This window comes from Bubalus bubalis, chromosome 13, assembly GCF_019923935.1.
Source record: "Bubalus bubalis isolate 160015118507 breed Murrah chromosome 13, NDDB_SH_1, whole genome shotgun sequence".
NCBI classification, from domain to species: domain Eukaryota; kingdom Metazoa; phylum Chordata; class Mammalia; order Artiodactyla; family Bovidae; genus Bubalus; species Bubalus bubalis.
Window position 1 is genome coordinate 77,972,705 of NC_059169.1, and position 26,141 is coordinate 77,998,845.

Below are 26,141 nucleotides of genomic sequence, written 5' to 3' on the forward strand. Positions count from 1 at the left end.
CTACATCCCATTAGTTTATTCTGACACAAAGGAAATGAGCCACAGGGACCTAAGCTTTCTAGCTGAGACGATTGCAATATTCATTCATTCCAAATGAAATAGAAATTGGAAGGCAGACTTCACTTGGGAAGAACAGTGAAAGTGGTTTTTGCATGATTGTGTGTGTTGTTATAGTGAACATCCCTTTAGAAATATCCAGTAAGTGCTGAAGTTGTGTAATCAGAGCTTTGGTGAGACAATAGAGTTGAGGAGAGATATTTGATAGCTGTTAGAACAGAGATGGGGGCTTCCCTGGTTGCTCAGCTGGTAAAGAATCCGCCTGCAATGCAGGAGACCCTGGTTCGATTCCTGGGTTGGGAAGATCCCCTGGAGGAGGACGTGGCAACCCACTCCAGGATTCTTGCCTGGAGAATCCCTATGGACAGAGGAGCCTGGTGGGCTACAGTCCGTGGGGTCACAAAGTGTCGGACACGACTGAGCAACTAAGCACAGCACAAAACAGAGATGATGTCTGATGCTGAGAGGGAATAAGTGAGGGAGAGTCTATAGAGAGGGTAGCAAACCATGGAGAATGGCCACATTTAGAAAAATAGACTAGCTGGCAAAAGAAAAAAAGGGGTCAGGTAAGCAGGAAAAAGAATGGGGACAGTATATACTGTGGACGCAGGAGAGAGAGTTTCGAGAATGTAATCAGAAGCAGCATTAGAAAAGAAAGAGTGTCATCTCTGAGATGCATATTTTGAATTCAACTTTCAGCAATGAAAGGGAGATGCATTTGACATCAGGAGGAGAGATTCTGCTCCAGGGATGCAGAGCAGACAAACAATGGTTGGGAAGTCTTTTTTTAAGATACACTGACTCCCTAGCAAAATAAAATAAAAGACATTTTAAAAAGTACAAAGTTGAGCTTTCCTATGGCTCAGTGGTTAAGACATGGTTTCAATACCTGGTCCAGCAAGATCCCACGTACCACGGAGCAACCCGTGTACCTCAAGGACTGAGCCTGTGCTCTTGAGCCCACAGCCGCAGTTGCTGAAGCCGGTATGCCTAGAGCCCATCTCCACAGCAAGAGAAGCCACAGCAGTGCGAGGCCCAGCACCGCAAGTAGAGAGTAGCCCCTGCTCCCTACAGCCGGAGAAGGCCTGTGCCCTGCAGCAAGACCAGCACAGCCATGAATAAAATAAATAAGTCTTTTAAAAAAGAAACAGATTAATGTATACAAAATAGAAGGGGAAAAAAAAGGTAAAAATCCTTTTATCAAAAACGAAAAAATTGGGGGAATTCCGTGGCAGTCCAATGGTTAGGACTCTCTGCTTTCATTGCTGTGGGCCTAGGTTCGCTCCCTAGTGGGGGAACTAAGATCCATGTCTCACCCGCCACCAAAAAAAAAAAAGGGAAAAAATTTAATACTCTACTCATATACCTTTAAAATTAAAACCTAAGAATAAACCTTTATCCATTAAAATTATAAAATATAATTTAATTTATTTACTATAATGAGGAGAAGACAAAGATATGGATAGAGAATAAAATAGAGACAGGGGAAAAAGTATCTGTCTTACAAAATATGTATGTTAAAGTATCTGTATGGGGCTTCCCAGGTGGCACTGGTGGTAAAGAGTCTGCTTACCAGTACAGGAGACTTGAGAGATTCAGGCTTGATCCCTGGGGCAGGAAGATCCCCTGGAGGAGAGCATGGCAACCCACTCCAGTATTCTTGCCAGGAGAATCCCGTGGACAGGGGAGCCTGGTTGGCTACAGTCCATAGGGTTGCAAAGAGCTGGACATGACTAAAGAGACTTAGCACAGCATATATATATATGTATATGAACATACTTGGGAGGGATTGGGGGCAGGAGGAGAAGGGGACGACAGAGGATGAGATGGCTGGATGGCATCACCGACTCGATGGACGTGGGTTTGGGTGAACTCCGGGAGTTGGTGATGGACAAGGAGGCCTGGCGTGCTGCAATTCGTGGGGTTGCAAAGAGTCACGACTGAGCGACTGAACTGAACTGAATGTTTAATTGAAATATAGGGAACTCACAGAGATTCACATAGCACTAGAAGCTAAGATTGGGAAAAAATGCACTTAAATGTAAAAATTCATATATCAAATGACTTCAAGTCTTCTAGTTTTGTGATCTTGGGACAGATAGGGAAAATCCTCAACCATTACACAAGTAGTCAATACTACATGATTACAAGATTAGTCTTTGCAGGGTGGTGGCTCTTGACATGTAGTGTAGGTCTATCACTGTCATTCTGTATTCCTGATTTCTAGGGAGTTGAGAAAAATGTCTTTCAAATTAAAGGGGGCTTCCCTGAGTGGCTCAGTGGTAAAAAATCCACTTACCAATGCAGGAGACTCAGGTTCAATCCCTGGGTTGGGAAGATCCCTGGAGAAGGAATAGCAACCCACTCTAGTATTCTTGCCTGGAAAGTCCCACCATGGACAGAGGAGCCTGGCAGGCTACCAGTCCATGGGGTCACAAAAGAGTCAGACATGACTTGGTGACTGAACAACAACAACAAATGAAATTTATTATATTCTCTCTTCCCTCTCAACCGATTAATGTTTATAATTATGTTTTGTTATTTTCAGCTCACCAGCTGAATTCAGGGAGAGGTCATTAAAGTAATGTGGTGGTTGGGACTTCCCTGGTGGTCCAGTGGTTAAGATGCTGTGCTCCCAGTACCGGGGGCATGGGTTCGATCTCTGGTTGGCGAACTAAGATCCTGCAGGCCACACATCGAGGCATAAAAAAATAACTAACTAAATAAAAATAACATGGTGGTTAATTTAATGTGTCCAGATATTATACTTTCACCACAAGTGTTGAAAAATAAATTTATGAAGGGAGCTCTGGCATCACTGAAGAACTCTCTGGTAGCTTTTTCCTGCAGCCAGGACCTTACAGTGGGAACTCTAGTAGATGAATTGGGAAACCTAAGGGCAGTTGGAGTAAATAGATCTTAAGGTAGCAGTGTTGGCACTTAGTGGCCAAAGGCAATATGGGTGTGGTTACCATAATGGACAACAGAGTAAAAGGAGCAATCGGAATAGGCTGACTTATGCAGATAGGGCATTGGCTGGTTGACATGTGTCCCTGGGAGTAAAGAATGGAAGCCTGCTAAATTCTTATTTGATCTGTATAAGCAGAAAAGTTCTAGGTCAAATGAACAAAAGTCTAACCTGTGTCATAAAAACAGAAGTCATGGCCCCTTAGTCAGTTCCCAGACTTGAGCCAATTTGTAGACCTAAAACCCCTTGAATACAGGCAAGAGTGGGTCCTCTTGAGAAAGTCGGTACATGCCAGAAATTTATACTGCCAGCCTTTCTCCCAGGCTTTCCTGGTGGCTCAGACAGTAAAGAATCTGCCTGCAATGCAGAAAACCTGAGTTCTATCCCTGGGTTGGGAAGATCCCCTGGAGTAGAAAATGGCAATCCACTCCAGTATTCTTGCCTGGAGAATCCCATGGACAGAGGAGCCTGGCAGGCTACACTCCATGGAGTTGCAAAGAGTGAGACACGACTGAGCAACTAACACTTTCACTTTCCCTAAAGGGGAGTATTAAATGCATGATTATCTATAGAACTAGGTCTAATTGAGGACTAAGAGGAAAAAGTACAGTATATAAGGACTGTTAGATCTGACAGTATAGAGTACAGTCATTTGCAAAATGGGGAGGAGAATGGGAAGAGCACATGCAAAAAAGTTTTATAATGTTTTTAGTAATCATACTGGTGGCAGAACTAATAGTGGCATTCTGAGACTGTTGTTTATGAAATATGGGATAAAATAAAAGAGTAGTTATGAGATACTCTGATTCTGGTATCCTCTCCATCTTTGGGAACCAAGATTCTCAGTATGGAAAGTAAGTGATACAGGAGTGTTAGAGAAGACATTGTGATCTTTAATTTATATTAGAAGTATCAGTTATCAAGAACAAGTTGTCTGAGATTTTATCCTACTTGCAAGACAGGAATTTAGCAAGTCAGTTTCTTGGGTCAGGGACAAAGGATGGTTTATGACTCATGGTAGTAACAGCAACTAGAATATCAGCATTTTTGTGCTGGTTTCATGAACTCCACATCCCAAAAGGCAACTGGAAGAAGGTCAATGACACCTGCCCCCATGGTGGGTTTCAAAACACAAGAATCCTGAGCTTGGGGTTCTCAAGTGTATTTTATTTTGCTGAGTCTCCATTGCCACGCACGCAGGCTTAGTTGCCCTGCAGCATGTAGGATCTTAGTTCCCTGATCAGGGATCAAACCCATGTCCCCTGCATCGGAAGGTGGAATCTTTTCCTTGGCTGTGCTGGGTGGGCCACGTGGGCTTTTCCTGTAGTTGAGGTGAGCAGGGGCTCCTCTGTAGTTGCGGTGGCTTCTCCTGTTGCAGAGCACGGGCTGTAGGGTGTGTGGGCCTCAGCAGTTGTGGCTCCCCGGCTCTAGAGCACAGGCTCCGCAGCTGTGGCACACAGGCTTAGCTGCCCCACGGCATGTGAGATCTTCCCGACCAGGGATGGAATCCGCGTCTCCTACATTGGCAGGCACTTGTCCTTGGCTCTAGAGGGAGACGTTGTCTCCAAAGCTTTTTTATTTGTTTGTTCACTAAACAAATACCCTTAAAAAGATATTCTGGAACAAAAGGGCAGGCAGTTCCTTGTTTACAAGATGTGCAGAAATGCAAGAAATTGATAAGGAATTGTTTCTCAACATCTCTGTAAACTCATGAGGTATTTCCTATCTCTGTCCATTGAAAAGGTCTGGAAACAATGACCAACCCAGTATTAGTGAATATCCCTAGTTCCCAAATATTGAAAACATTGAAATATTATTTTCCTTCTAAAGGAACCAGGGGTTCTTGGAGAAATGGCTGAATCTAGGTCTTTTTTGTTTTAAAGTCACTCAGTCATGTCCAACTCTTTGTGACTCCATGGACTATACAGTCCCTGGAATTCTCCAGGCCAGAATACTGGAGTGGGTAGCTTTTCCCTTCTCCAGGGGATCTTTCCAACCCAGGGATCGGATCCAGGTCTCCTGCATTGCAGGTGGATTCTTTACCAGCTGAGCCACAAGGGAGGCCCATAGAATTGGACGATCACCCTTTTACAACCTCTGTGGTACATGAAGCATCAAACATCGTCAAAACCATAAAAACAGAGACCGCCAGACATTGTCTGTCTCCTGTTGTCTTGCCAAAGAGTTCAATCTAGTTTCTGGGTCCAGCTGCCCAGTAGCAGCCAGTACAGAGGGCAGAAAAGAGACTGAAGCATGCCAAGAGTATGCAGTCAGCAAAACCAAGCTGTGGGAAATTTCTATATGTCAAAAGCCCTGGCTCCTCAATGGATAACTTGAGATGGGTGATGAACTTATAGACTGAGGTTTGAAAGACGTATCAACTTTTTTAAATGGACAAGACTACACTGTAGTGCCTAGGGCAGCACATTAGGTAATAAAATTATAGTAGAGAAGGGAATAAAAAATACTGGTTACCTGAGAAAGGAAGGGGATGGTAGGAAAGGCAGGTCTATGGGAGGGCTTTCCGGGTGCCTGATAAAGTTCTTTTTCTTAATCTTGAACCATGCATTTGATTCATGTGGTTTTCTATGTCTGTATATTATTTTACAATAAAAAGATTTTTTTTAAACAATATGTTCAATAAGAAGCTAGCTTGGGCATTGTGCTTATTTTCCCACTTCACAGACAAGCAAGAATTAAATTTCAATAGATTCTTGAAAGCTTGGGAGGACCTACAGAATTATTCATCATTATCAAATTGCTGGGTTATTGAGCACTCATATATGGCACCAAATTAGCCTAAGATCGCATAGATTCAATGCAGAAAATGTCCCAGGATTCTTTTTTTCTAATACTATTTTTATAAAAGTGAAATTTGTTCATTATATAAAACTTTGCAACAAAAACACTTAAGATGAAAAACATGCTATTCTCCAGAGATAACCATAAGCCATCGTTTGGCATGTTCCCTGTTACATATGCACACACTTAGGCTGGGAAATGTCTTTGGGACCTACTTTCTGTTCTCATCTCAGGGTCTGTGCTCACAGAGGCCTTTCATGGAGGCCATTTAAGGTCCTGGTCCTTTCCAAAGTAGAATTTATTATCACGCTGGAACATTTTTTTTCATAGGGGGGCTACATCACGCGGCGGCCCGAATTTCCGGTGATAATGTCTATAAGCACTTGAAGTACGAAGGTGGGATTCACCGGGTTCAGCGAATCCCCGAGGTGGGGCTGTCATCCCGGATGCAGCGTATTCACACGGGAACGATGTCGGTGATTGTCCTCCCCCACCCAGATGAGGTAACCCTCTGCAGGAACCCCATACCATTATCTGTGAAGATCCACCGGAGTTTCACTGTCCACGAAAAGCTCCTGTGCGTTCTACTTACAGAATGCTTCTGCACCCCAAACGTGTGAACTTCTTTCCCCCCACGAAGCAGTCCCTCCATTCTCTGTGGACAAGTGACCGTTCTACAGTTCAGCTCACGTCTGACACCGTCTCCCTGGGGAAGTGGCTCAGGTTCCACAAGCTGGACTCAGCCCCACAGGACAGCCTCCCCTCCCACGTCAGAGCCAGACGTGAGACCAGGCTGTCCCCTGTGTTCTGCATCCGGAGGGTCCCGTGACCCTCTCCTTAGTCTCAGTAATTTACTAAAGGGACTCACAGAACACAGGAAAACAGTGTCCTTACTAGCACATGCATGCTGTCATGTCCGACTCTCTGTGACCCCACGGACCTCTGTCCTTGGAATTCTCCAGGCAAGAATACTGTGGTGTGGGTTGCCGTGCCTTTCTCCAGGGGATCTTCCCAACCCAGGGATAGAACTCAAGTCTCCTGCATTGGCAGGAGGATTCTTTACCACTGAGCCACCTGGGAAGCTCATACTTACTAGACTACTGCTTTATTACAAAAAATATAGCTCAGGAAGGGCCAGATGGAAGAAACTCCGAGAACACAGAGGTGTAGGGCTTCCATACCCTCTCCAGGCTCGCCACCCTGCCTTGCAGCATCACGTGTTTACCAGCCTGGAAGTGCTCTGAACTCTGTGCTTGGGGGACTTTTGTGGAGTCTTCCATACATAGACATGATTGGTTAAATCAGTCGACTTTGGGGATTAATTCAACCTCCAGCCCCTCTCCCCTCCCTGGAGATTGGGGTGGAGCTGAAAGCTCCAGCCCTCTAGTCCTGTGTTTGGTTCCTCTGGCCATCAGTCCGCATGCTGTGGTTATCCAGGGTTTTCCAAAGGTCACCTTAGTAACATAAAGTCAAATGTGGTTCAGAGGGCTTGTTATGAATAACAAAGGACACCTTTGTCACTCTTATCACTTAAGAAAATATCCAAGGGTTTTAGGAGCTCTCTGCTGAGAACTGAACAATATATATTTCTTACCATAAATCACAAAGTCACAACTAATACTTAGTCCAGTTAATAGTTTCCTCAGTCATCAAAAAGTATCTTTATAGCTATTTTCTTAAACCAGGATGCTATCAAGTTTCACTTATTGCAGTTTGTTGTTATAACTCTTTATGCCTGGAACAGTCTTCCAACCTTTTTTTTTTTTTTTAATGATATTGACATTTTGAAGAGTCTAGACCTTTTGTCTTGTAGAATGTTCCACATTCTGGATTCGTCTGTTTCCTTATAACATTCTTTAACTTGTTCCTTTATCACCCGCATTCTATGAAAAGTTGTGTTTAAATATTCCATTCTATTCAGGTTATACATTTAGAGCAAGAATACTTCGCAGGTGTCATTATATTCATGTTGCGTCTCATCACAAGTCATAGAATATCAGATTGCCCCACTTTTAGTGAGGATCACTTTGAGTATTTAGTGAAGTTGGTGACCACAAAAAAAATCCTGATTGTGAAAGTGTATTTCTCCCTTTATAATAAGGGAATAATCTAAGTAATATAATAATATAGTAATATAAGTAATATATCCTATTCCCAACAACTTTTCTTCCATGGTCTTTAACATCCAATAGTGATCTTTGCCTGAATTAGTTATTTAGTTTGGTGTTTCAAAATGATGATTTTCTAATTTCATCATTCCTTCTGCATGTATTAACTGGCATTCTTCACTGTGAAGAACTTTCCTCCCCACTACCTTCTCTCCTCCTTTCTTCTCTTCCTCTTTCCATTTTATTTGTACCTCATTGTAAACTCATATATTGAATTTTGTATGTTTGTGACTTTATTATAGACTTATGGATTTATTTTTTAAATTCAATAAAATATAATCACTATTATTTTTCTTTTTGAAAAAATTGAGGTGTAGTTGATTTATACTATTATGTTTCAGGTGTACAACATAGTGATTCACTATTTTGAAAGGTTGTATGCCATTTATAGTTATCATAAAATATTGGCTTTCTTCCCTGTGCTGTATAATATATCCTTATATTTCATTTATTTTATACATAGTGGTCTGTACTTCTTACTCCCCTACATCTATTCTTCTCTTCCCCCTTTTCCTCTCCTCACTGGTAACCACTAGTTTGAGTCCATTTCTTTTTTTGTTATATTCACTGCTGCTGCTGCTGCTGCTGCTAAGTCACGTCAGTCGTGTCTGACTCTGTGCGACCCCATAGACAGCAGCCCACCAGGCTCCCCCGTCCCTGGGATTCTCCAGGCGAGAACACTGGAGTGGGTTGCCATTTCCTTCTCCAGTGCAGGAAAGTGAAAGTGAAGTCGCTCAGTCATGTCGGACTATTAGCGACCCCATGGACTGCAGCCTACCAGGCTCCTCCATCCATGGGATTTTCCAGGCAAGAGTACTGGAGTGGGTTGCCACTCCTTCTCCAAAGGCAGTTATATTCACTAGTGTGTTTTAATTTTTAGACTCCCTATATAAGTGATACTATACATATTTGTCTTTCTCTGTTTGACCTATTTCACTAGGCATAGTACCCTCCAAGTTCATTTATGTTATTGCAAATTGCAAATTTCATTTTTTCTGGCCAAGCAATATTCCAGTGTGTGTGTGTGTGTGTGTGTGTGTGACATCTTTATCCATTCATGGATACTTGTGGTTGCTTATGTATCCATTCATGGATACTTATTGAAGCAACTATGGTTGCTCCATATCTTGGCTGTTACAAACAGTACTTCTGTGAACATTGGGGTGAATATATCCCTTTGAGTTAAGGTTTTTATTTTCAGATATATACCCAGGAGTGGAATTGCTGGATATGTTAGTTCTATTTTTAGTTTTTTGAGAAACCTCCATGCTAGTTTCCACAGTGATGCACCAATTTACATTCCCACCAACAGTGTACAGGGGTTTCCTTTTCTCCATATCATCCCTGACATTAGATGATAGCCATTCTTTCTGATGATAGCCATTCTGACAGATGCAAGGTGATACCTCACTGTGGTTTTGATTTGCGTTTCTCTGATGATTAATGATGTGGAGCATCTTTTCATGTGCCTGTTGGCCACTTGAGTGTCTTCTTTGAAAAAATGTCTATTCATGTCTTCTGCCTTTTTAAAAAAATATATTTTGTATCTAATATAACTTTGTAGGATGATAGATAATAAAACTTTTGAAAGATTACATAACTCAGTGGTCTCATAAATTAGTGTTTAAAATAGCATCTATTGGAATAAGGTGTTTATGGTTCTTTGTTATAAGTTATTTCACCTCTTAGTCAAATGGCTGTGATTTAAAACAGTACAGTTTATTTGAAAGACCTTGGGATCAGATTAATATTTAAGTATTTGTTAAGTATGGAATTTACTCATGCTGTACTTTTGGTTCTAGGTCGATGTGAAAGTGGACCCTAAGGACTTGCGAATAGATACATTTCGAGCCAAAGGCGCAGGAGGGCAGCATGTTAATACAACCGATAGTGCTGTCAGACTTGTCCACATCCCCACAGGTGAGCTAGTCCTTTTGCCTTCGTACTTTTAACTCTTTTTTTCACATCTTATAAAACTGTTCGGCATTTAGAAAGAGTTTTATGTTAGTGTCTGTCTTCTTGCACAAACCCTTTAAAGATGACACTGGAGGGACTTCCCTGGTGGTCCAGTGGCTGAGACTCCACACTCCCATTGCAGAGGGCCCGAGTTCAATCCCTAGTCAGGGAACTAGATCCCACGTGCCACAACTGAGAGATGCTGCACACCATGATGAAAGATCCTTCGTGCTGCAAGTAAGACCCAAAGCTGCCAGATGAATACCTAAATAAATAAATACATAAAAGATTTTCTAAAAAAAAAAGGTCACCCCTTTGAACCCATGACTGGGTCATGGGTTCAAAGTCCCCAGTGTGTTCATATTCCCTTCTGTTTGGACAAAGTCCCTCCTTGGCTGTGTATATACACTTAAGAGTGAGGTAACTCTTAAAAGAGGGAGTAACTCTCAGTACATGGGCGCCACTTACCCAGTAATAAGTTTCGACAGTTGGGGAGTGAATCAGCTTTTTTTTATTAGGGCCCCTGAAATGTCAGCATTTGTGGAACTTTTTCTCTTGGGTAGTTTTCTCCTAAGAAGGCTCACCCAGGACACACTTGACAGTAAAGACAGGGTCTTCCCATTCAATAAGCAAACTTTCACTTAATCCTCTTTTTCAGTCTTGTGCCTCACACTTGCCTTCCTTTGTATCTTTGAAGACTCAAGTCTGGAACTTTCCTTATTTAATTCTCTAAAGACTATACTTCCTGCCTCCTACAGACTGAGGGAGGGCACTTGAAAATGTAGTTGTTATATAGACTTTCTGAGTCTAGTCCCCAAATGGTCAGCCCCAGTCTCTGGGAGTCCTCATTATAGTGCTTCATAAAAGTCTTAGGGATCTATACGTATATCTTAAAATATAAAAAAATACAAGGAAACAGTTATTTTAAAATTTTAGGTAGTGGTTACTTCTGGGAGGCATGACATAGCTTCTGGCTTGGAAGGGGGCAAATGGGAGGTTTAAAGGGCATTTAGAAATATTCTTTGTGGCTCAGCTGGTAAAGAATCTGCCTACAGTGTGGGAGACCTAGATTTAGTCCTGGGTTTGGAAGATCCCCTGGAAAAGGGAAAGGCTACCCATTCCAGTATTCTGGCCTGGAGAATTCCATGGACTGTATAGTCCATGGGGTCACATAGAGTCAGACACGACTGAGGGACTTTCACTTTCAGCAATATTCTGTTTAAGCTGCGTGGTACATATATATTCTTTTACATTATGTATATTCTTCCCTATGTGGAGTATACAATTGACCCTTAAACAACATGGGTTTCAACTGCATTTTGTTGTTTAGTCACTAAGTAGTGTCCGACTCTTTAAAACCCCGTGGACTGCAGCCCGCCTGGCTTCCCTGTCCTTCGCTATCTCCCAGAGTTTGTTCAAACTCATGTCCATTGTGTCAGTGATGCCATCCAACCATCTCATCCTCTGTCGTCCCCTTCTCCTCCTACCTTCAATCCTTCCCAGCATCAGGATCTTTTCCAGTGAGTCAGCTTTTCCCATCAGGTGGCCAAAGTACTGGAGCTTCAGCTTCAACAACAGTCCTTCCAGTGAATATTCAGGACTAATTTCCTTTAGGATAGACTGCTTTGATCTCCTTGCAGTCCACAAGACTCTCAAGAGTCTTTTTCAACACCACAATTCAAAAGCATCAATTCTTTGGTGCTCAGTCTTTTTTGTCCAACTCTCACATCTGTACATGACTACTGGAAAAACCATAATCTTTGACTCTACAGACCTTGGTTGGCAAAGTGATGTCTCTGCTTTTTAATACACTGTCTAGGTTTGTCATAGCTTTCCTTCCAAGGAGCAAGAGTCTTTTAATTTCATGGCTGTAGTCACTGTGCAGTGATTTTGGAGCCCAAGAAAATAAAGTCTGTCACTGTTTCCAATTTTTCCCCTTCTATTTGCCATGAAATGATGGTGTTGGATGCCATGATCTTAGTTTTTTGAATGTTGAGTTTTAAGCCAGCTTTTTCACTCTCTTCTTTTACTCTCATCAAGAGGCTCTTTAGTTCCTCTTCACTTTCTGCCATAAGGGTGATGTCATCTGCATATCTGAGGTTGTTGATATTTCTCCCAGAAATCTTGATTCTAGCTTGTGATTCATCCAGTCCAGCATTTCACATGATGCACTCCACATAGAAGTTAAATAAGCAGGATAACAATATACAGCCTTGATGTATTCCTTTCCCAATTTCGAACCAGTCCGTTGTTCCATGTCCGGTTCTAACTGTTGCTTCTTGACCTGCATACAGGTTTCTCAGAACAGAGGTAAGGTGGTGTAGTATTCTCATCTCTTGAAGAATTTTCCACAGTTTCTTGTGATCCACACAGTCAAAGGCTTTAGTATAGTCAGTGAAGCAGAACTAGATGTTTTCCTGGAATTCCCTTACTTTCCCTATGATCCAAGGAATGTTGGCAATTTGATCTCTGGTTCCTCTGCCTTTTCTAAAACCAGCTTAAACATCTGGAAGTTCATAGTTCACGTATTACTGAAGCCTGGCTTGGAGAATTTTGAGTATTACTTTACTAGCGTGTGAGATGAGTGCAATTGTGCGGTACTTTGAGCATTCTTTGGCATTGCCCTCCTTTGGGATTAGAATGAAAACTGACCTTTTCCAGTCCTGTGGCCACTGCTGAGTTTTCCAAATTTGCTGGCATATTGAGTGCAGCACTTTAACAGCATCATCTTTTAGGATTTGAACTAGTTCAGCTGGAATTCCATCTCCTCCACTAGCTTTGTTCATACTAATGTTTCCTAAGGCTCAATTGACTTCACACTCCAGGATATCTGACTCTAGGTGAGTGACCATACCATCATGGTTGGTATGGTCATCCTGCTTGGCCATCATGGTTTTCCAGGTCATTAAAATCTCTTTTTATATAGTTCTGTGTATTTTTGCCACTTCTTTCTAATCTCTTCTGCTGCTTTTAGGTCCACCTTTTCTGTCCTTTATTGTGATGATCCTTGCATGAAAGGTTCCTTTGATATCTCCAGTTTTCTTGAAGAATTCTCCTAGTGTTTCCCATTCTATTGTTTTCCTGTATTTCTTTGCATTGTTTACTTAAGAAGGCTTTTATCTCTCCTTGGTATTCTCTGGAACTCTGCATTCAGTTGGGTTTATCTTTCCTTTTCTCCCTTGCTTTTCACTTCTATTCTTTTCTCAGCTATTTGTAAAGCCTCCTCAGACAACTACTTTGCCTTCTTGTATTTCTTTTTCTTTGGGATAGTTTTGATCACCACCTCCTGCAGAATGTTATGAACCTCCATCCATAGTTCTTCAGGCACTCTGTCTGCCAGATCTAATCCCTTGAATGTATTGGTCACCTCCATGCATAATCATAAGGGATTTGATTTAGGTCATATCTGAATGGCCTAGTGGTTTTCTCTACTTTCTTCAATTTAAGTCTGAATTTTGCAATAAGGAGCTCATGATCTGAGCCACAGTCAGCTCCAGTCCTTGTTTTTGCTGACTGTATAGGGCTTCTTCATCTTCAGCTGCAAAGAATATAATCAATCTGATTTCGGTATTGACCATCTGGTGATGTCCATGTATAGAGTTATCTCTTGTGTTGTTGGAAGAGGGTCTTTGTTATGACCAGTGTGTTCTCTTGACAAAACTGTTAGCATTGATCCTGCTTCATTTTGTACTCCTCCAAGGCCAAATTTTCTATATTCTAGGTATCTCTTGACTGCCTACTTTGCATTCCAATCCCCTATGATAAAAAAGACTTTTTTGGTGGTGTTCTATAAAGTCTTGTTGGTCTTCATAGAACCGTTCAACTTCAGCGTCTTTGGCATTAGGGGTTGGGGTATAGACTTGGATTACTGTGATGTTGAATGATTTGCTTTGGAAACCAACCAAAACCATTCTGTCATTTCAAGATTATACCCAAGTACTGCATTTCAGACTGTTTTGCTGACTATGAGGGTGACTCCATTTCTTCTAAGGGATTCTTGCCCACAGTAGTAGTTATAATGGTCATCTGAATTAAATTCGCCCATCCCGTCCATTTTAGTTCACTGATTCCTAAGATGTCGATGTTCACTCTTGCCATTTCCTGCTTGGCCATGTCCAATTTGCCTTGATTCATGGACCTAACATTCCAGGTTCATATGCAATACTGTTCTTTACAGCATCAGACTTTACTTTCAGCACCAGACACATTCACAACTGAGCATCGTTTCCCCTTTGATTCAGTCTCTGCAGTCTTTCTGGAGCTTGTAGTAATTGCCCTCTGCTCTCCCCCAGTAGCACATTGGACACCTTCTGACCTGGGGGACTCATCTTCCGGTGTCATATCCTTTTGCCAAGAATACTGGAGTGTTGCCATTCCCTCCTCCAGTGGACCACATTTTGTTAGACCCACTTGGGTCTATATAAATGCAGATTTTTTTTTTCAATAAATGTGTATTTGTATTATAAGTTGAAACACCTTATTTAGATATCAGAATCTAAAGAGCCATCTACAACAATTACTATTATAACTCATGTATAGTTTCTGGTGTGTACTTCATCTAAAATGTTTTTCATTCTTTTCCTGATTAACCTTTCCCCCTTTAAAACGTTCCTCAGTTCTATCTTTTTTATCAGCTTTATTGTGATGTAATAGACACCTCAGGGTTTCCTAGGTGGCTCAGTGGTAAAGAATCTGCCAGCAATGCAGGAGACACCTGTTTAATCCCTGAGTCAGGAAGATCTCTTGGAGCAGAAAGTGGCAACCTGCTCCAGCATTCTTGCCTGGGAAATCCCATGGACGGAGGAGCTGGGCGGGCTGCAGTCCGTGGGGTCACACAAAGAATCAGACGCATCTGAGCGACTGAGCACGTGTGCGTGCGCTCTTTACCTCTGATCCCTGTTATTTTTCAGGACTTGTAGTGGAATGCCAGCAAGAACGATCACAGATAAAAAACAAAGAAATAGCTTTGCGTGTGTTGAGAGCTAGACTCTACCAGCAGATTATTGAGAAAGACAAGTGTCAGCAACGAAGTGCAAGAAAACTGCAGGTAAGATTAGGTGAAATTACTTAATGGCTCTGTACAGAAAGCCGTCATCTTGTGTAGGAAAATGGAGTAAATATTCTTAATCTAATGGAAGTACCTTGGAGCACTGGAAAACATGTTCATTTGTAAACAGCAATAATTTAATACCGGTTGGTTATGGCTAAACTCAGACATGCCAGTTTGAAAATAAGGAGAGGAGATATGTATAAACTAAAATTATTTCCCAGTTGTGTTCTGTGTTTATATCATAGTTATCTTTAGAGGAAATCAGTGTAAAAGACAATTCTCTGGAAAAAAGAGACTTTTCAGGTTTTTAATTTAAAACCTTGCTTTTATTATAATTTTATGTGGAATCAAAAATATATGGCATGCAAAAAACTGGTAATAGTGATTTCTTCTGATGTGTCTGGGAACAAAGAATAGAAAAGAGATTTATTTTTTGTTTATACTCTTTTCTACTTTTAAAATTTTGTACTATGTACATTTATATTATTATTTATACAAATATATACATAGATAAGTTTTAAGCAAAATGAATAAATGTCATTGTTTTAAGTAAATCAAGGGTTGTGTGATTTTAACTTCTGAAAAAATAAAGTTTGTCTTTGAGAGAAACTAGAAGAGACAGTGGAACCCAGAAATAACTGTGTTTCTATGTTATTTACAGGTATTTATACTTCAGTAAATATGGGAGATTTTGTGGTCTGTTAGGATAATGAGATTGTATAAAACTAAACATCAATTATTCTTTTCACGTAGATATCCTAGTCTTTCACACTTTTGCCCTTTTCATTTATTTCCCTAACTTGCAGATAGTAAAAGTGACAGGATAAATAATATATCAATCTTAAACACTATCAGTTCTGCCACATTTAATGAAAGACATTAGGGTTTTTTCAGTTCAGTTCAGTCGCTCAGTTGTGTCCGACTCCTTGCAACCCCATGAATTGCAGCTCGCCAGGCCTCTCTGTCCATCACTAACTCCCGGAGTTGACTCAGACTCACGTCCATCGTGTCGGTGATGCCATCCAGCCATCTCATCCTCTGTCGTCCCCTTCTCCTCCTGCCCCCAATCCCTCCCAGCATCAGAGTCTTTTCCAGTGAGTCAACTCTTCACATGAGGTGGCCAAAGTACTGGAGTTTCAGCTTTAGCATCAGTCCTTCCAAAGAAATCCCAGGGCTGATCTCCTTCAGAATGGACTGGTTGGATCTCCTTGCAGTCCAAGGGACTCTCAAGAGTCTTCTCCAACACCACAGTTCAAAAGCATCAATTCATCTGTGCTCAGCTTTCTTCACAGTCCAACTCTCACATCCATACATGACCACTGGAAAAACCATAGCCTTGACTAGATGGACCTTTGTTGGCAAAGTAATGTCTCTGCTTTTGAATATGCTATCTAGGTTGGTCATAACTTTCCTTCCAAGGAGTAAGTGTCTTTTAATTTCATGGCTGCAGTCACCATCTGCAGTGATTTTAGAGCCCCCAAAAATAAAGTCTGACACTATTTCCAGTGTTTCCCCATCTATTTCCTATGAAGTGCTGGGACCGGATGCCATGATCTTAGTTTTCTGAATGTTGAGCTTTAAACCAACTTTTTCACTCTCCTCTTTCACTTTCATCAAGAGGCTTTCCTGAGCCCCCTGAGTTGAAAGCAGAGTCTTAGCCATTGAACCACCAGGGAAGTCCCAGACATTGGGTTTTACTTGCCATTTGAATTTTGGCATCACACAGTAATTTTCAGAGTAAGTATTGGCGATCGGCCTTTCTTGGAGATTTGGGGGGTTGTATCTACTTCAGTAGTTTGGTTTGAAAGGCCAGAAAAGACCTTCTTGCCTCCCTTTGTCTATCTGTGTGAAGTTTTTTAGTAGGTGTCTCTAATGCTTAGGAGTTTTTCTTCCGCCAGTATATACAGGAGCTTTTCTATGGGAGGCATTGTGCCAGGTTCTGAACCCTGGCTCCACTTGGCACCTGAAGAGCTTTGCGGATGCTGAGATTCTGATATAACTGATCTTGGTGGGATCCTAGGCACTAATATGATACTTTGGGATAGTGGTTTCCAGACCTGGCTGGTTGAAGAATGTATGGCCTGGGGAATGTTTTAAAAATACATTACCCATAATTTAGTATTTCTTAGGTTAGGCTTTGGAATCTTTCAACAATTTCCCAGATACTCAGCCATACTTAAGAGTTTAGTTTCATACTGTTTGCTTTGTAAGTTGTAGGAATGTCTTTTTTTTTTTATCTTAAAAAGTGAAAGTAATATAGTTGTAACTTATATTGCATAGCAACTGTGCTTCAATAAAAAATAAATAATACAATAAATTGTCAAATCAAAAGTGAAAGTGAGTGAAACAGGGTATTGTGCGCCTTGTATGTGAGGGAGGGAGGGCAGGTGAGCAGATGAGACTATGAATAACCACCGCCTAAGGTAGACCGGTGTGCCGTGAAGAAGATTCCAGGTGCATGGGTTTTGAAGGAGGAGGATAACATATTTTTCATGTTGGGACCAGGAAAGTCAAGATGGTACGAAAGTGCTAGGAAGCACATCCCTTGAGGTGATGTTTTAGCTGAGTTAACAGACTTGCACATAATAATGAAATGGCATACTAAGTGGAATTTTTGAGGTTCACATATTTTCAGAAATAATTTTGGAAAAGTTGGCCACATTATGAAGTACAATTGAATGCTGAGTTGAGTTGTGAGTGCTTAGTAGTCAAGGAGCCAAAGAAGGAAATTGACCAAAAAACCCAAAACACTGTGCTTTAGGAAAACTAAGCAGGGCAATGCAATGTAAACAGGGAAATGAAAGATTAATTTTTACAGAAATGTAGTGAAAGTCATGAGCCCTTGAATGATAATAAAAATGGCAAGGGCAGGATATAATAAAACACCCTTGAATCCTTGGGAATTGGGGAGAATTGAGATGAGCTGAAGGTCCTTTCAGTGACTTTATCAAAGCCTGCCAGATAGTCAGCCCCCATCAAATGTCTGTCAAAGTGTATAGGATGTCAAGTTCCCTACTTAGGTCAAAAGAAACATTGTGGGGTCATTTATAGAAACCAGAGGAAGAACTGACTGATATAGAAAGATAATTGGTTTTAAATATTTGGGGTTTGAGGTACCAAAGAAACATTCATTCTTATCCCATAACTAAGCTTTACAAAACTGTAGTCTTCAACAGTAAGTTCTGCCCATTCTTATTCCTGGTCACTTTGTATCTTGGAATTTAGAAAATAATTAAACTGTTAAAATAGAAAAGTAATTTGCAAGCACTCTTTCCATTGTGATAAAGATAATGATAAAGTTAAAATATGAATGGCTTTTTGTTATGGCACAGGTGGGAACACGAGCCCAGTCAGAGAGAATCCGGACATATAATTTCACCCAGGATAGAGTCACTGACCACAGGATAGCATATGAAGTTCGAAATATTAAGGTAACAACACTGAGTATGTTTCATATGCCTTTGATTTTTGAAGAAAGTACAGTCAAATTCTAGAGTAATCTTTGAAATATTACCTTTGAAATATTACTGAGTTTATGTTAGTATCCCAAAGCTGCAAACATTTTTCTTAGTTTGCTGATAAGAAATACACTCTTTATGCCAATATGAAAAAGCTGTCTTTTAAATTCAAAATTCTGTTATGCAATCACAGTGTATTAATGAATTTTCAGTATATGGCTATCAATTTTCTATTGCCGTATAATGAGTAACTGCAAATTTATTGCCTTAAAAGAATGCCTATTTATCATCTCAGTTACTGTATGTCAGAAATCCAGGAATGACAGAGCTGAGTTCTCTGCTCTAGGTCTCACAAACCTGAAATCAAGGTGCTGGCCAGCCGGCCTGCCTTTGTAGAGCTTGGAGTCCTCTTCTGAGCTCATGTTGCTGGCAGCATTCTATTTCCTTGAGTTGTAGGATTGAAGCCCCCATCTTCTTGCTGGTCATCAGCTGTGTGCCGCTCTCAGCTCCCAAAGGCCACCCACAGTAGCTTGCGGTCTAGTCCCCTCAATGGGCCCTTTTCCACTGAAACTCTTGCAGAAATGGCCTTTTTAAGGGATCACCTGTTTAGGTCAGCCCCACCTGGAAAAGCATCACTAATCAGTCATCTGATCACTGGAGTGACCATCATCACAGCTTCTGCCTGCTCTAAAGGAAGGGGATTTTGCCAAGGTGTGGACTCCAGGGGGCATCTTAGAATTCTGTCTACCACAATATGTATCATTAGATTCAGGTGTTCAATGATGCTTTCAGCAAAAAGACCCTGTCAGTTTGATTTGAACATTAACCTAACTAAATCCCATGTCACCAGGATCATTGACAGTAATCCATTAATGACAAAGCACAGAAAAAAATTTTTTTTCTTCCACTGAAGGGGAAAATAAACTGTTTCCCATAAAGGACTACATGGAAAAGGCAGGAGGTAGAAGGTTTTGATCCTTGTCCTTGCTACCATGTGATACCTCGGGCTTCTTTCACTTGATTCTGTCTCATTTTATACACAGAATTTAAGTCCTGATTTTACAGAAGAAATATCCAAGGTTTTAACATATTTAGAAGTTTCTGTGTTTCTTATGCCACTTCCTCTGTCTTCTCAGCAATTTCAGGCCGTCTTGCATAGGAACATAATAGCCTGTTGAAAAGGAGAAAATATTTACCAACTTCCCTTTCCTCAGGAAACACACAGTAGTAATACCCAAACATGTTTGGCCATATTGTTCTAGTTAAAACATCGTTTTTCAGTTGTTTTTCTTACAGTGGTGATGGTTACCATGAGACAGCTACATTTTTGTGACCAGTAATATTTTTTAGAAGGGCACACAGGTGCTCAGCAGTGTATTCAGTCATGAAACAGGGGTTAACTGGTTTTTATAGTTATAAGATATATGACTTTGGCCTAAATACTAATATGTTATTACTAACTAAACTAGCATGCCAGCCTCAGAAAGAACAAGGACAGTCATATTGGTATGCTCTACTAATCACTAACCAACTTAAAGGGAAAGAAAGAAAATGCTCCATATTAATGAAGGGAAAAGGCTTGAAAATGGTATGAAAAAAAATTGTTGAGGTAAAACATTAAAATCTGTGGAGAAGGGAATGGCAACCCACTGCAGTATTCTTGCTTGGAGAATCCCATGGACAGAGGAGCCTGGTGGGGCTACAGTCCATGTGATTGCGACTAAACTACTCAGACTCTTTAAGGTAATTTCATTGTTGGTAACCTGATACTAGGATGTTTTCTATATTACTCATTTTTTTTGGTCCCAGTTGAGACAGAATCTCATCAAATCCCGACATCTCTCCTGGGGGAGAATGTCCCAGACCAAGGGGGTGGGCAGGTCTTGAGGTGAGAGCAGTTACTAAACAGAACTCCCTCTGTGCTCGTTCTGGTATCGAAGAGGCAAGATAACTGGCAGCAGGGTTCCTTCTCAGGAGCACGTTTGCTGCCACATCAGTTAATATCAGAGCCCTTTAATCTGGAGGTGGTACTGTAACTTGATTGAACTAATTCGTTTTTCATTATTGATAGCTGTTTTATTTACACCCTCCCACATACAGTCCTGGGGACCACTGTAAACCTCTCAGACGACTTATATTTTTGTAGCACTACGAGATTTATTTACATCCCTATAAAGAGAACTGTGAAAATCACTCAGTTGTGTTCAGTTCTTTGCGAGGCCATGGACTATACAGTCAATGGAATTCTCCAGGACAGAACACTGGAGTGGGGAGCCTTGGACTTTGACAGACGTCCTGCTGTGTGTTTGAAACAGGAAAAGTCAAAGTATTTCCTGTGTGTCAGCCTTCCCAGGTAGCGAAATGGAGGAGCATGAAAGTCTGCCTTTCGCCACACGCACAGCCACTGACCTGGAGCAGAGGCTGTGTGGGCAGTGAGTGGCACACATGTGTGGCTTCCAGCTCTGCTGCCGGCAGGGCCCAGAGCGGCACAGAGGGAGGAGGGTCCACGACCCTCAGCCACCCGCCAGACTGAAGGCCGGAAGCAACTTGATGTAAAATTCGGCAGGATCTTCCCTCCCCTAGTCCCTTCTCTGTTACACCTATTCACTTACAAGGTCGCTTTCAAGGCTGAAAGTTCTGTTGCCTGAGGCGAGCAGAGAGCTTAACCTCCAGTTTCTACACAGATCTCAACCCTGTGGTCTCTAAGCATCTGTTGTGTGAGCTACTGAAGTGACCTCTTCCTCCCTCTGATTGGAAGCTCACCTGGCAGTTTTTGGATTAGAGAATTCTTATCTCCTGCCTTGTCACTTTGGGAATTTTGAATTTCTTTGCTTTTGTTTTTAAGAAGTGAGCTAAAATTTCCTACAACATAAATAAAATGGTACTGGTCCTGTCCTTCAAAAAAAAAATTAAAATCTGTACATAGGACAGAGAAAGAAACTAGTCAGACTGTATGATTTAGGAACTGAAGAGTTGTATTGGTTGCCCAAAATTTGTTCGGTTTTTCTGTAACATCTTATGGAAAAACCCAAACAAACTTCTGGGCCATCCCAACAGATGAGGCAGGAAAAGTGATAAAGGCCTTAGCCCCAGGGCAGCTGCTGTAGGGCTGAGTGGAAAGGAAAGAAAGTCAGCGCCTGAGGGTCTCTGCTCGGCCCTCCTCCACCATTCTACAGCCAGGCCTCCTCCCTTCTCCATGCACAGAGCTCCTCATGGAGTGGCTGTGTTCTTCCAAGATCATGATCTTGACCCAAGACAATAATTGGTTTGTTTGGTAAGGAAGTCCAGACAAGCCCCAGTCAATGAGCTTCTTCCCAGAATTTTTAATTAAGAGACAAATGTGCTCCTTCTCTCTTGGTGGATGAAGCTGAAATATGTAAAGCTTACAAGAGGTTAGAAGCTGTATTTCCAGCCATGGCGAGCAGGAGTCTTCAGTGAGGGAACACTGGAAGCTCATATATTGATCTTTTATTTTTTTAAACATACATTTATTTATTTGGCTGTGTCAAGCCATAGTTGCAGCACACGGGATCTTCTTGTGGGCTCCAGAGCACGTGGGTTTAGTTGCCCTGGGGCATGTGGGATTGTAGTTCCACCACCAGGGATTGAACCCATGTACGCTGCTTTGGGAATGGGATTCTTAACCACTGGACCAGCAGGGACATGCCACAGCTGATGTAGTGAAAGGAGCAAAACTGGGAGAACGGGATACAGAGAATCCTGATGGTATTGTTAGTGATCGGGGTTCTTGGCCTTCCCTAATCAATAGAAATTGAGTAGACGCCAGACTAGGAATTCAGGTAAGGCTTCATTCAGGCCCCTGCTGCAGCGCAGTTGGGGCAGGAACAAATAACAGGTTCCCATACGTACTCTCTTCTGGATGCAGGGATGAGCTTGTTTTTTATGTGGGGTGAGGGTAGGGGTGGCTTAGGTGTTTTGCCCACCCCTTAGGTGGTGGTATGGTGTTATGCACAGTACCAAGCTTTTTTTTGGGGGGCTCCAAGCCCCTCAAAAAATCACAGTTGGGTTTTTTGGTCTCTTTGTATCTTTTGGGTCCAGAATTTGCCCCAGCTGCCCATGCACACAAGTTATTTTTAGGCCCATACAGTTTCTTTGTATTCTGTTGAGAGGTGTGTCCAGTGCAGCCAGCATCGCAGCACTGCAGCAAAGGGTCCCAGCCCCCAGGCCTATCTCAGTATGAATTCCCACGTAATTTAACCTGAGGCTTAGCTTCATTCCCAGGGTGGTAGCAGTTCAGTTCAGATCAGTCGCTCATTCGTGTCCGACTCTTTGCAACCCCATGAATAGCAGCACGCCAGGCCTCCCTGTCCATCACCAACTCCCGGAGTTCACCCAGACTCACATCCATCGAGTCAGTGATGCCATCCAGCCATCTCATCCTCTGTCGTCCCCTTCTCCTCCTGCCCCCAATCCCTCCCAGGATCAGTCTTTTCCAATGAGTCAACTCTTCGCATGAGGTAGACAAAATACTGGAGTTACAGCTTCAGCATCAGTCCTTCCGATGAACACCCATGACTGATTTCCTTTAGAATGGACTGGTTGGATCTCCTTGCAGTCCAAGGGACTCTCAAGAGTCTTCTCCAACACCACAGTTCAAAAGCATCAATTCTTCGGTGCTCAGCTTTCTTCACAGTCCAACTCTCACATCCATACATGACCACTGGAGAAACCACAGCCTTGACTAGATGGACCTTTGTTGGCAAAGTAATGTCTCTGCTTTTGAATATGCTCTCTAGGTTGGTCATAACTTTCCTTCCAAGGAGTAAGCGTCTTTTAATTTCATGGCTGCAATCACCATCTACAGTGATTTTGGAGCCCAAAAAAATAAAGTCTGACACTGTTTCCCCATCTATTTCCCATGAAGTGATAGGGCCAGATGCCATGATCTTAGTTTTCTGAATGTTGAGCTTTAAGCCAGGGTGGTGGCAGTAGCCTTGTACATTCCTGCCCTTGGGTTCTCTGAAGTCAGCCAGAAATATGTTTATTATGAATTCCCTTGTAGATAATTTTCTTTTTAACTTACCTAAATTGTAAGCTCAGATTACCATGTAATATCTGAGCTACTTCCCTGGGGGCTCAGTGGTAAATTACCATGCAAGCAGGAGATACAAGAGATGTGGGTTTGATCCGTGGGCCAGGAAGATTCTGTGGGTCAAGAAATGGCAACCCACTCCAGTATTCTTGCCTAAGAAATCCCATGGACGGAGGGGCCTGGAGAGCTACAGTCCATGGGGTCACAAAAGAATCAGACACGACTTAGTGACTAAACACCACCACCATCATGTAATATATTATTTTGTATTTTTATTCTGTTTCTGAAAGTCCCTGTGCAGATTGCTTACCACCAGCCTATCTCCTGTCCTGTATTCCAATTACACTGGAAATTTACTCTTGCCCTGGGTGTTCATTGCACTGTTTCCATACCTCTCTTCAAACTCATTCTTTTGACTGAAGTGCTCTGTTTGTCTCTATTTGGAGAAATACTATTCTCTTTTTAAGATCTAATTCAAAATGTTCTTCCTTTTTTAAAAAATTTCTTACATTGTATTATGCTTATGTGTTACCTAACTCTCCCACTAGATTGTAAGCTTCTGAAAGCTGGAAACTACAGCTCCCTCATCTTTGATCTTTTCCCTGGTGGCTCAGAGGTTAAAGTGTCTGCCCGCAATGCGGGAGGCCTGGGTTCAATCCCTGGGTTGGGAAGATCCCCTGGAGAAGGAAATGGCAACCCACTCCAGTATTCTTGCCTGGAGAATCCCATGGACGGAGGAGCCTGGTGGGCTACAGTCCACGGGGTTGCAAAGAGTCAAAGACACTTTGACACAGAGACTTAACTAGCACTCTGGTTAATCCAATTGAACTCTAAATGTGATGTGATTATCAGTAAGAGTAATGACCCTTTTAACATAATTTTCAGATGATTAAATCACACTGGCAATAATCATAATAATTTGAGCTTACAGGGCACACTAATTTTATAAGCAATTTTCAAATTATGTTCAAAATGGTGTATAAATCAGTTTTAAAATTTCATCAAGTTTAATCAGCATTTTACTCTATGCTAGTGTTTTGTAGAATACAAAGATAGTAAGGCATATCTTTCCTCTTTAACTGCAAGACTACTCAGGAAAGACTAAATATAAGAGTAGTTCATGCCTACATCTAAACTTTAAATGGTCTGTGTTCCAAATGTCAATATTAAAATATTTCTGTTAAGTGAATGTCTGGATTTTGAGCATTTCCAAAAGAGGATACTCTGCTAAATCACTAATTCCAACAACTCTGTTACACAGAAACTTTAAAACACAAGAAAGGTGCTCATAGTCATTATTTTACTCATTTCTTAGAGAAACTTCAGGGAGGACTGCTGCGAAGTCTTAACTGAAACAGTTTCCACCCAGTGGAATTATTTGGAGGTTTAATAAACAAGGGTTTTTTCCCCTCAACTTTTAATTTTGACAGTTCAAGCACACATGTTTAACGATTAGCTCATATATAGACCTAGATGGAACCTTTGTTAATATTTTGCTATTCTTGCCTTCTCTTCCGCCTCCACTTCCTCTCTCTATGTATACACTTGTGTTGCCGCTGAACCACTAGAAAGCAAGTTGTAGGACTCAAGACAATGTCCCCCAAATACTTCAGCATAAATATTTTTCAATACACAGGACTTCCAGATTTTAAAGCCAATATGTTCCTAATTTAAGAAAAAACAGAACTATTATAAAGCACTTCTGGATTAAATAATTTGAATTTGGAAGATTGGCTAATTTAAAAATGCTAATTTAAACTACTTAAGAAACAGTATAATTCCATTTACTTAATTTTTAGATTCACTTTTTACATAAAAAGTAAATATTAACTAGGGAATCCTCCCAAGTTAGCAATTATGTTCATTACATTGTAGATTAGTAATCGTTTGTTGCTATTAAATAATGATTTTAAAGAAACAAAATACATAAATGCTTAATTCTTTGTTGTGTTTCTATCTAGTAATCAAGTTTTCATGATAACTGTCTTTTACCAGGAATTTTTATGTGGGGAGAAGTGCTTGGATCAGCTAATTCAGAGACTGCTTCAATCAGCGGATGAAGAAGCCATTACTGAATTTTTGGATGAAAACCTTAAATTAGTCAAATAAAGTCTGATTTATAATTTATTACTATAGAAATGAAATGGGTCTACATCAAGAAGCAGACCCAAGCAAGGAAGTCTTTTTGAAAGTTGATAAAGTGCAGCTAAAATTACACAGTACTCACAAAAATATTTTTTTAATGAATCAAGTCACGTTTCTTGACCTAAGAGTTTTATTTTAAGTTTCCTGTAAAGTACAGTCCAACTCTTCATGTAGAACCGAAGTATGCATCTTCAGAAAGAGACAGTATTGAGAATTGACTGTGTGATTTAGAGCAGATCATTTGTTCTCTGTATATACCTTTATTTTAAAACCATCTATAAAGTACTGGAGAATCCCATAGACGGAGGATCCTGGTGGGCTGCAGTCCATGGGGTCGCTAGAGTCGGACACGACTGAACGACTTCACTTTCACTTTTCACTTTCATGCATTGGAGAAGGAAATGGCAACCCCACTCCAGTGTTCTTGCCTGGAGAATCCCAGGGACGGGGAAGCCTGGTGGCCTGCCGTCTATGGGGTCACACA

General features: G+C 41.3%; 1 protein-coding gene across 6 annotated transcripts in view; it reads left to right on the top strand.

Annotated features, from left to right (window-relative positions):
* The window catches only part of MTRF1 (mitochondrial translation release factor 1), a 56,379-nt gene extending 30,740 nt beyond the window's left edge, over positions 1–25,639 (top strand). For 5 of the 6 annotated variants that reach the window (XM_044926860.1, XM_044926859.1, XM_044926857.1 and 2 more), the window contains 5 exons: positions 6,158–6,330; positions 9,798–9,915; positions 14,862–14,998; positions 18,334–18,432; positions 25,508–25,639. In XM_044926860.1, coding sequence (XP_044782795.1) covers positions 6,158–6,330; positions 9,798–9,915; positions 14,862–14,998; positions 18,334–18,432; positions 25,508–25,621 — 641 coding nt within the window. In that variant the 3' untranslated portion in view covers positions 25,622–25,639. The remainder of the gene's footprint in view (positions 1–6,157; positions 6,331–9,797; positions 9,916–14,861; positions 14,999–18,333; positions 18,433–25,507) is intronic. The other variant, XM_044926861.1, reaches the window with a different exon arrangement.
* Positions 25,640–26,141: the final 502 nt, after the last annotated feature.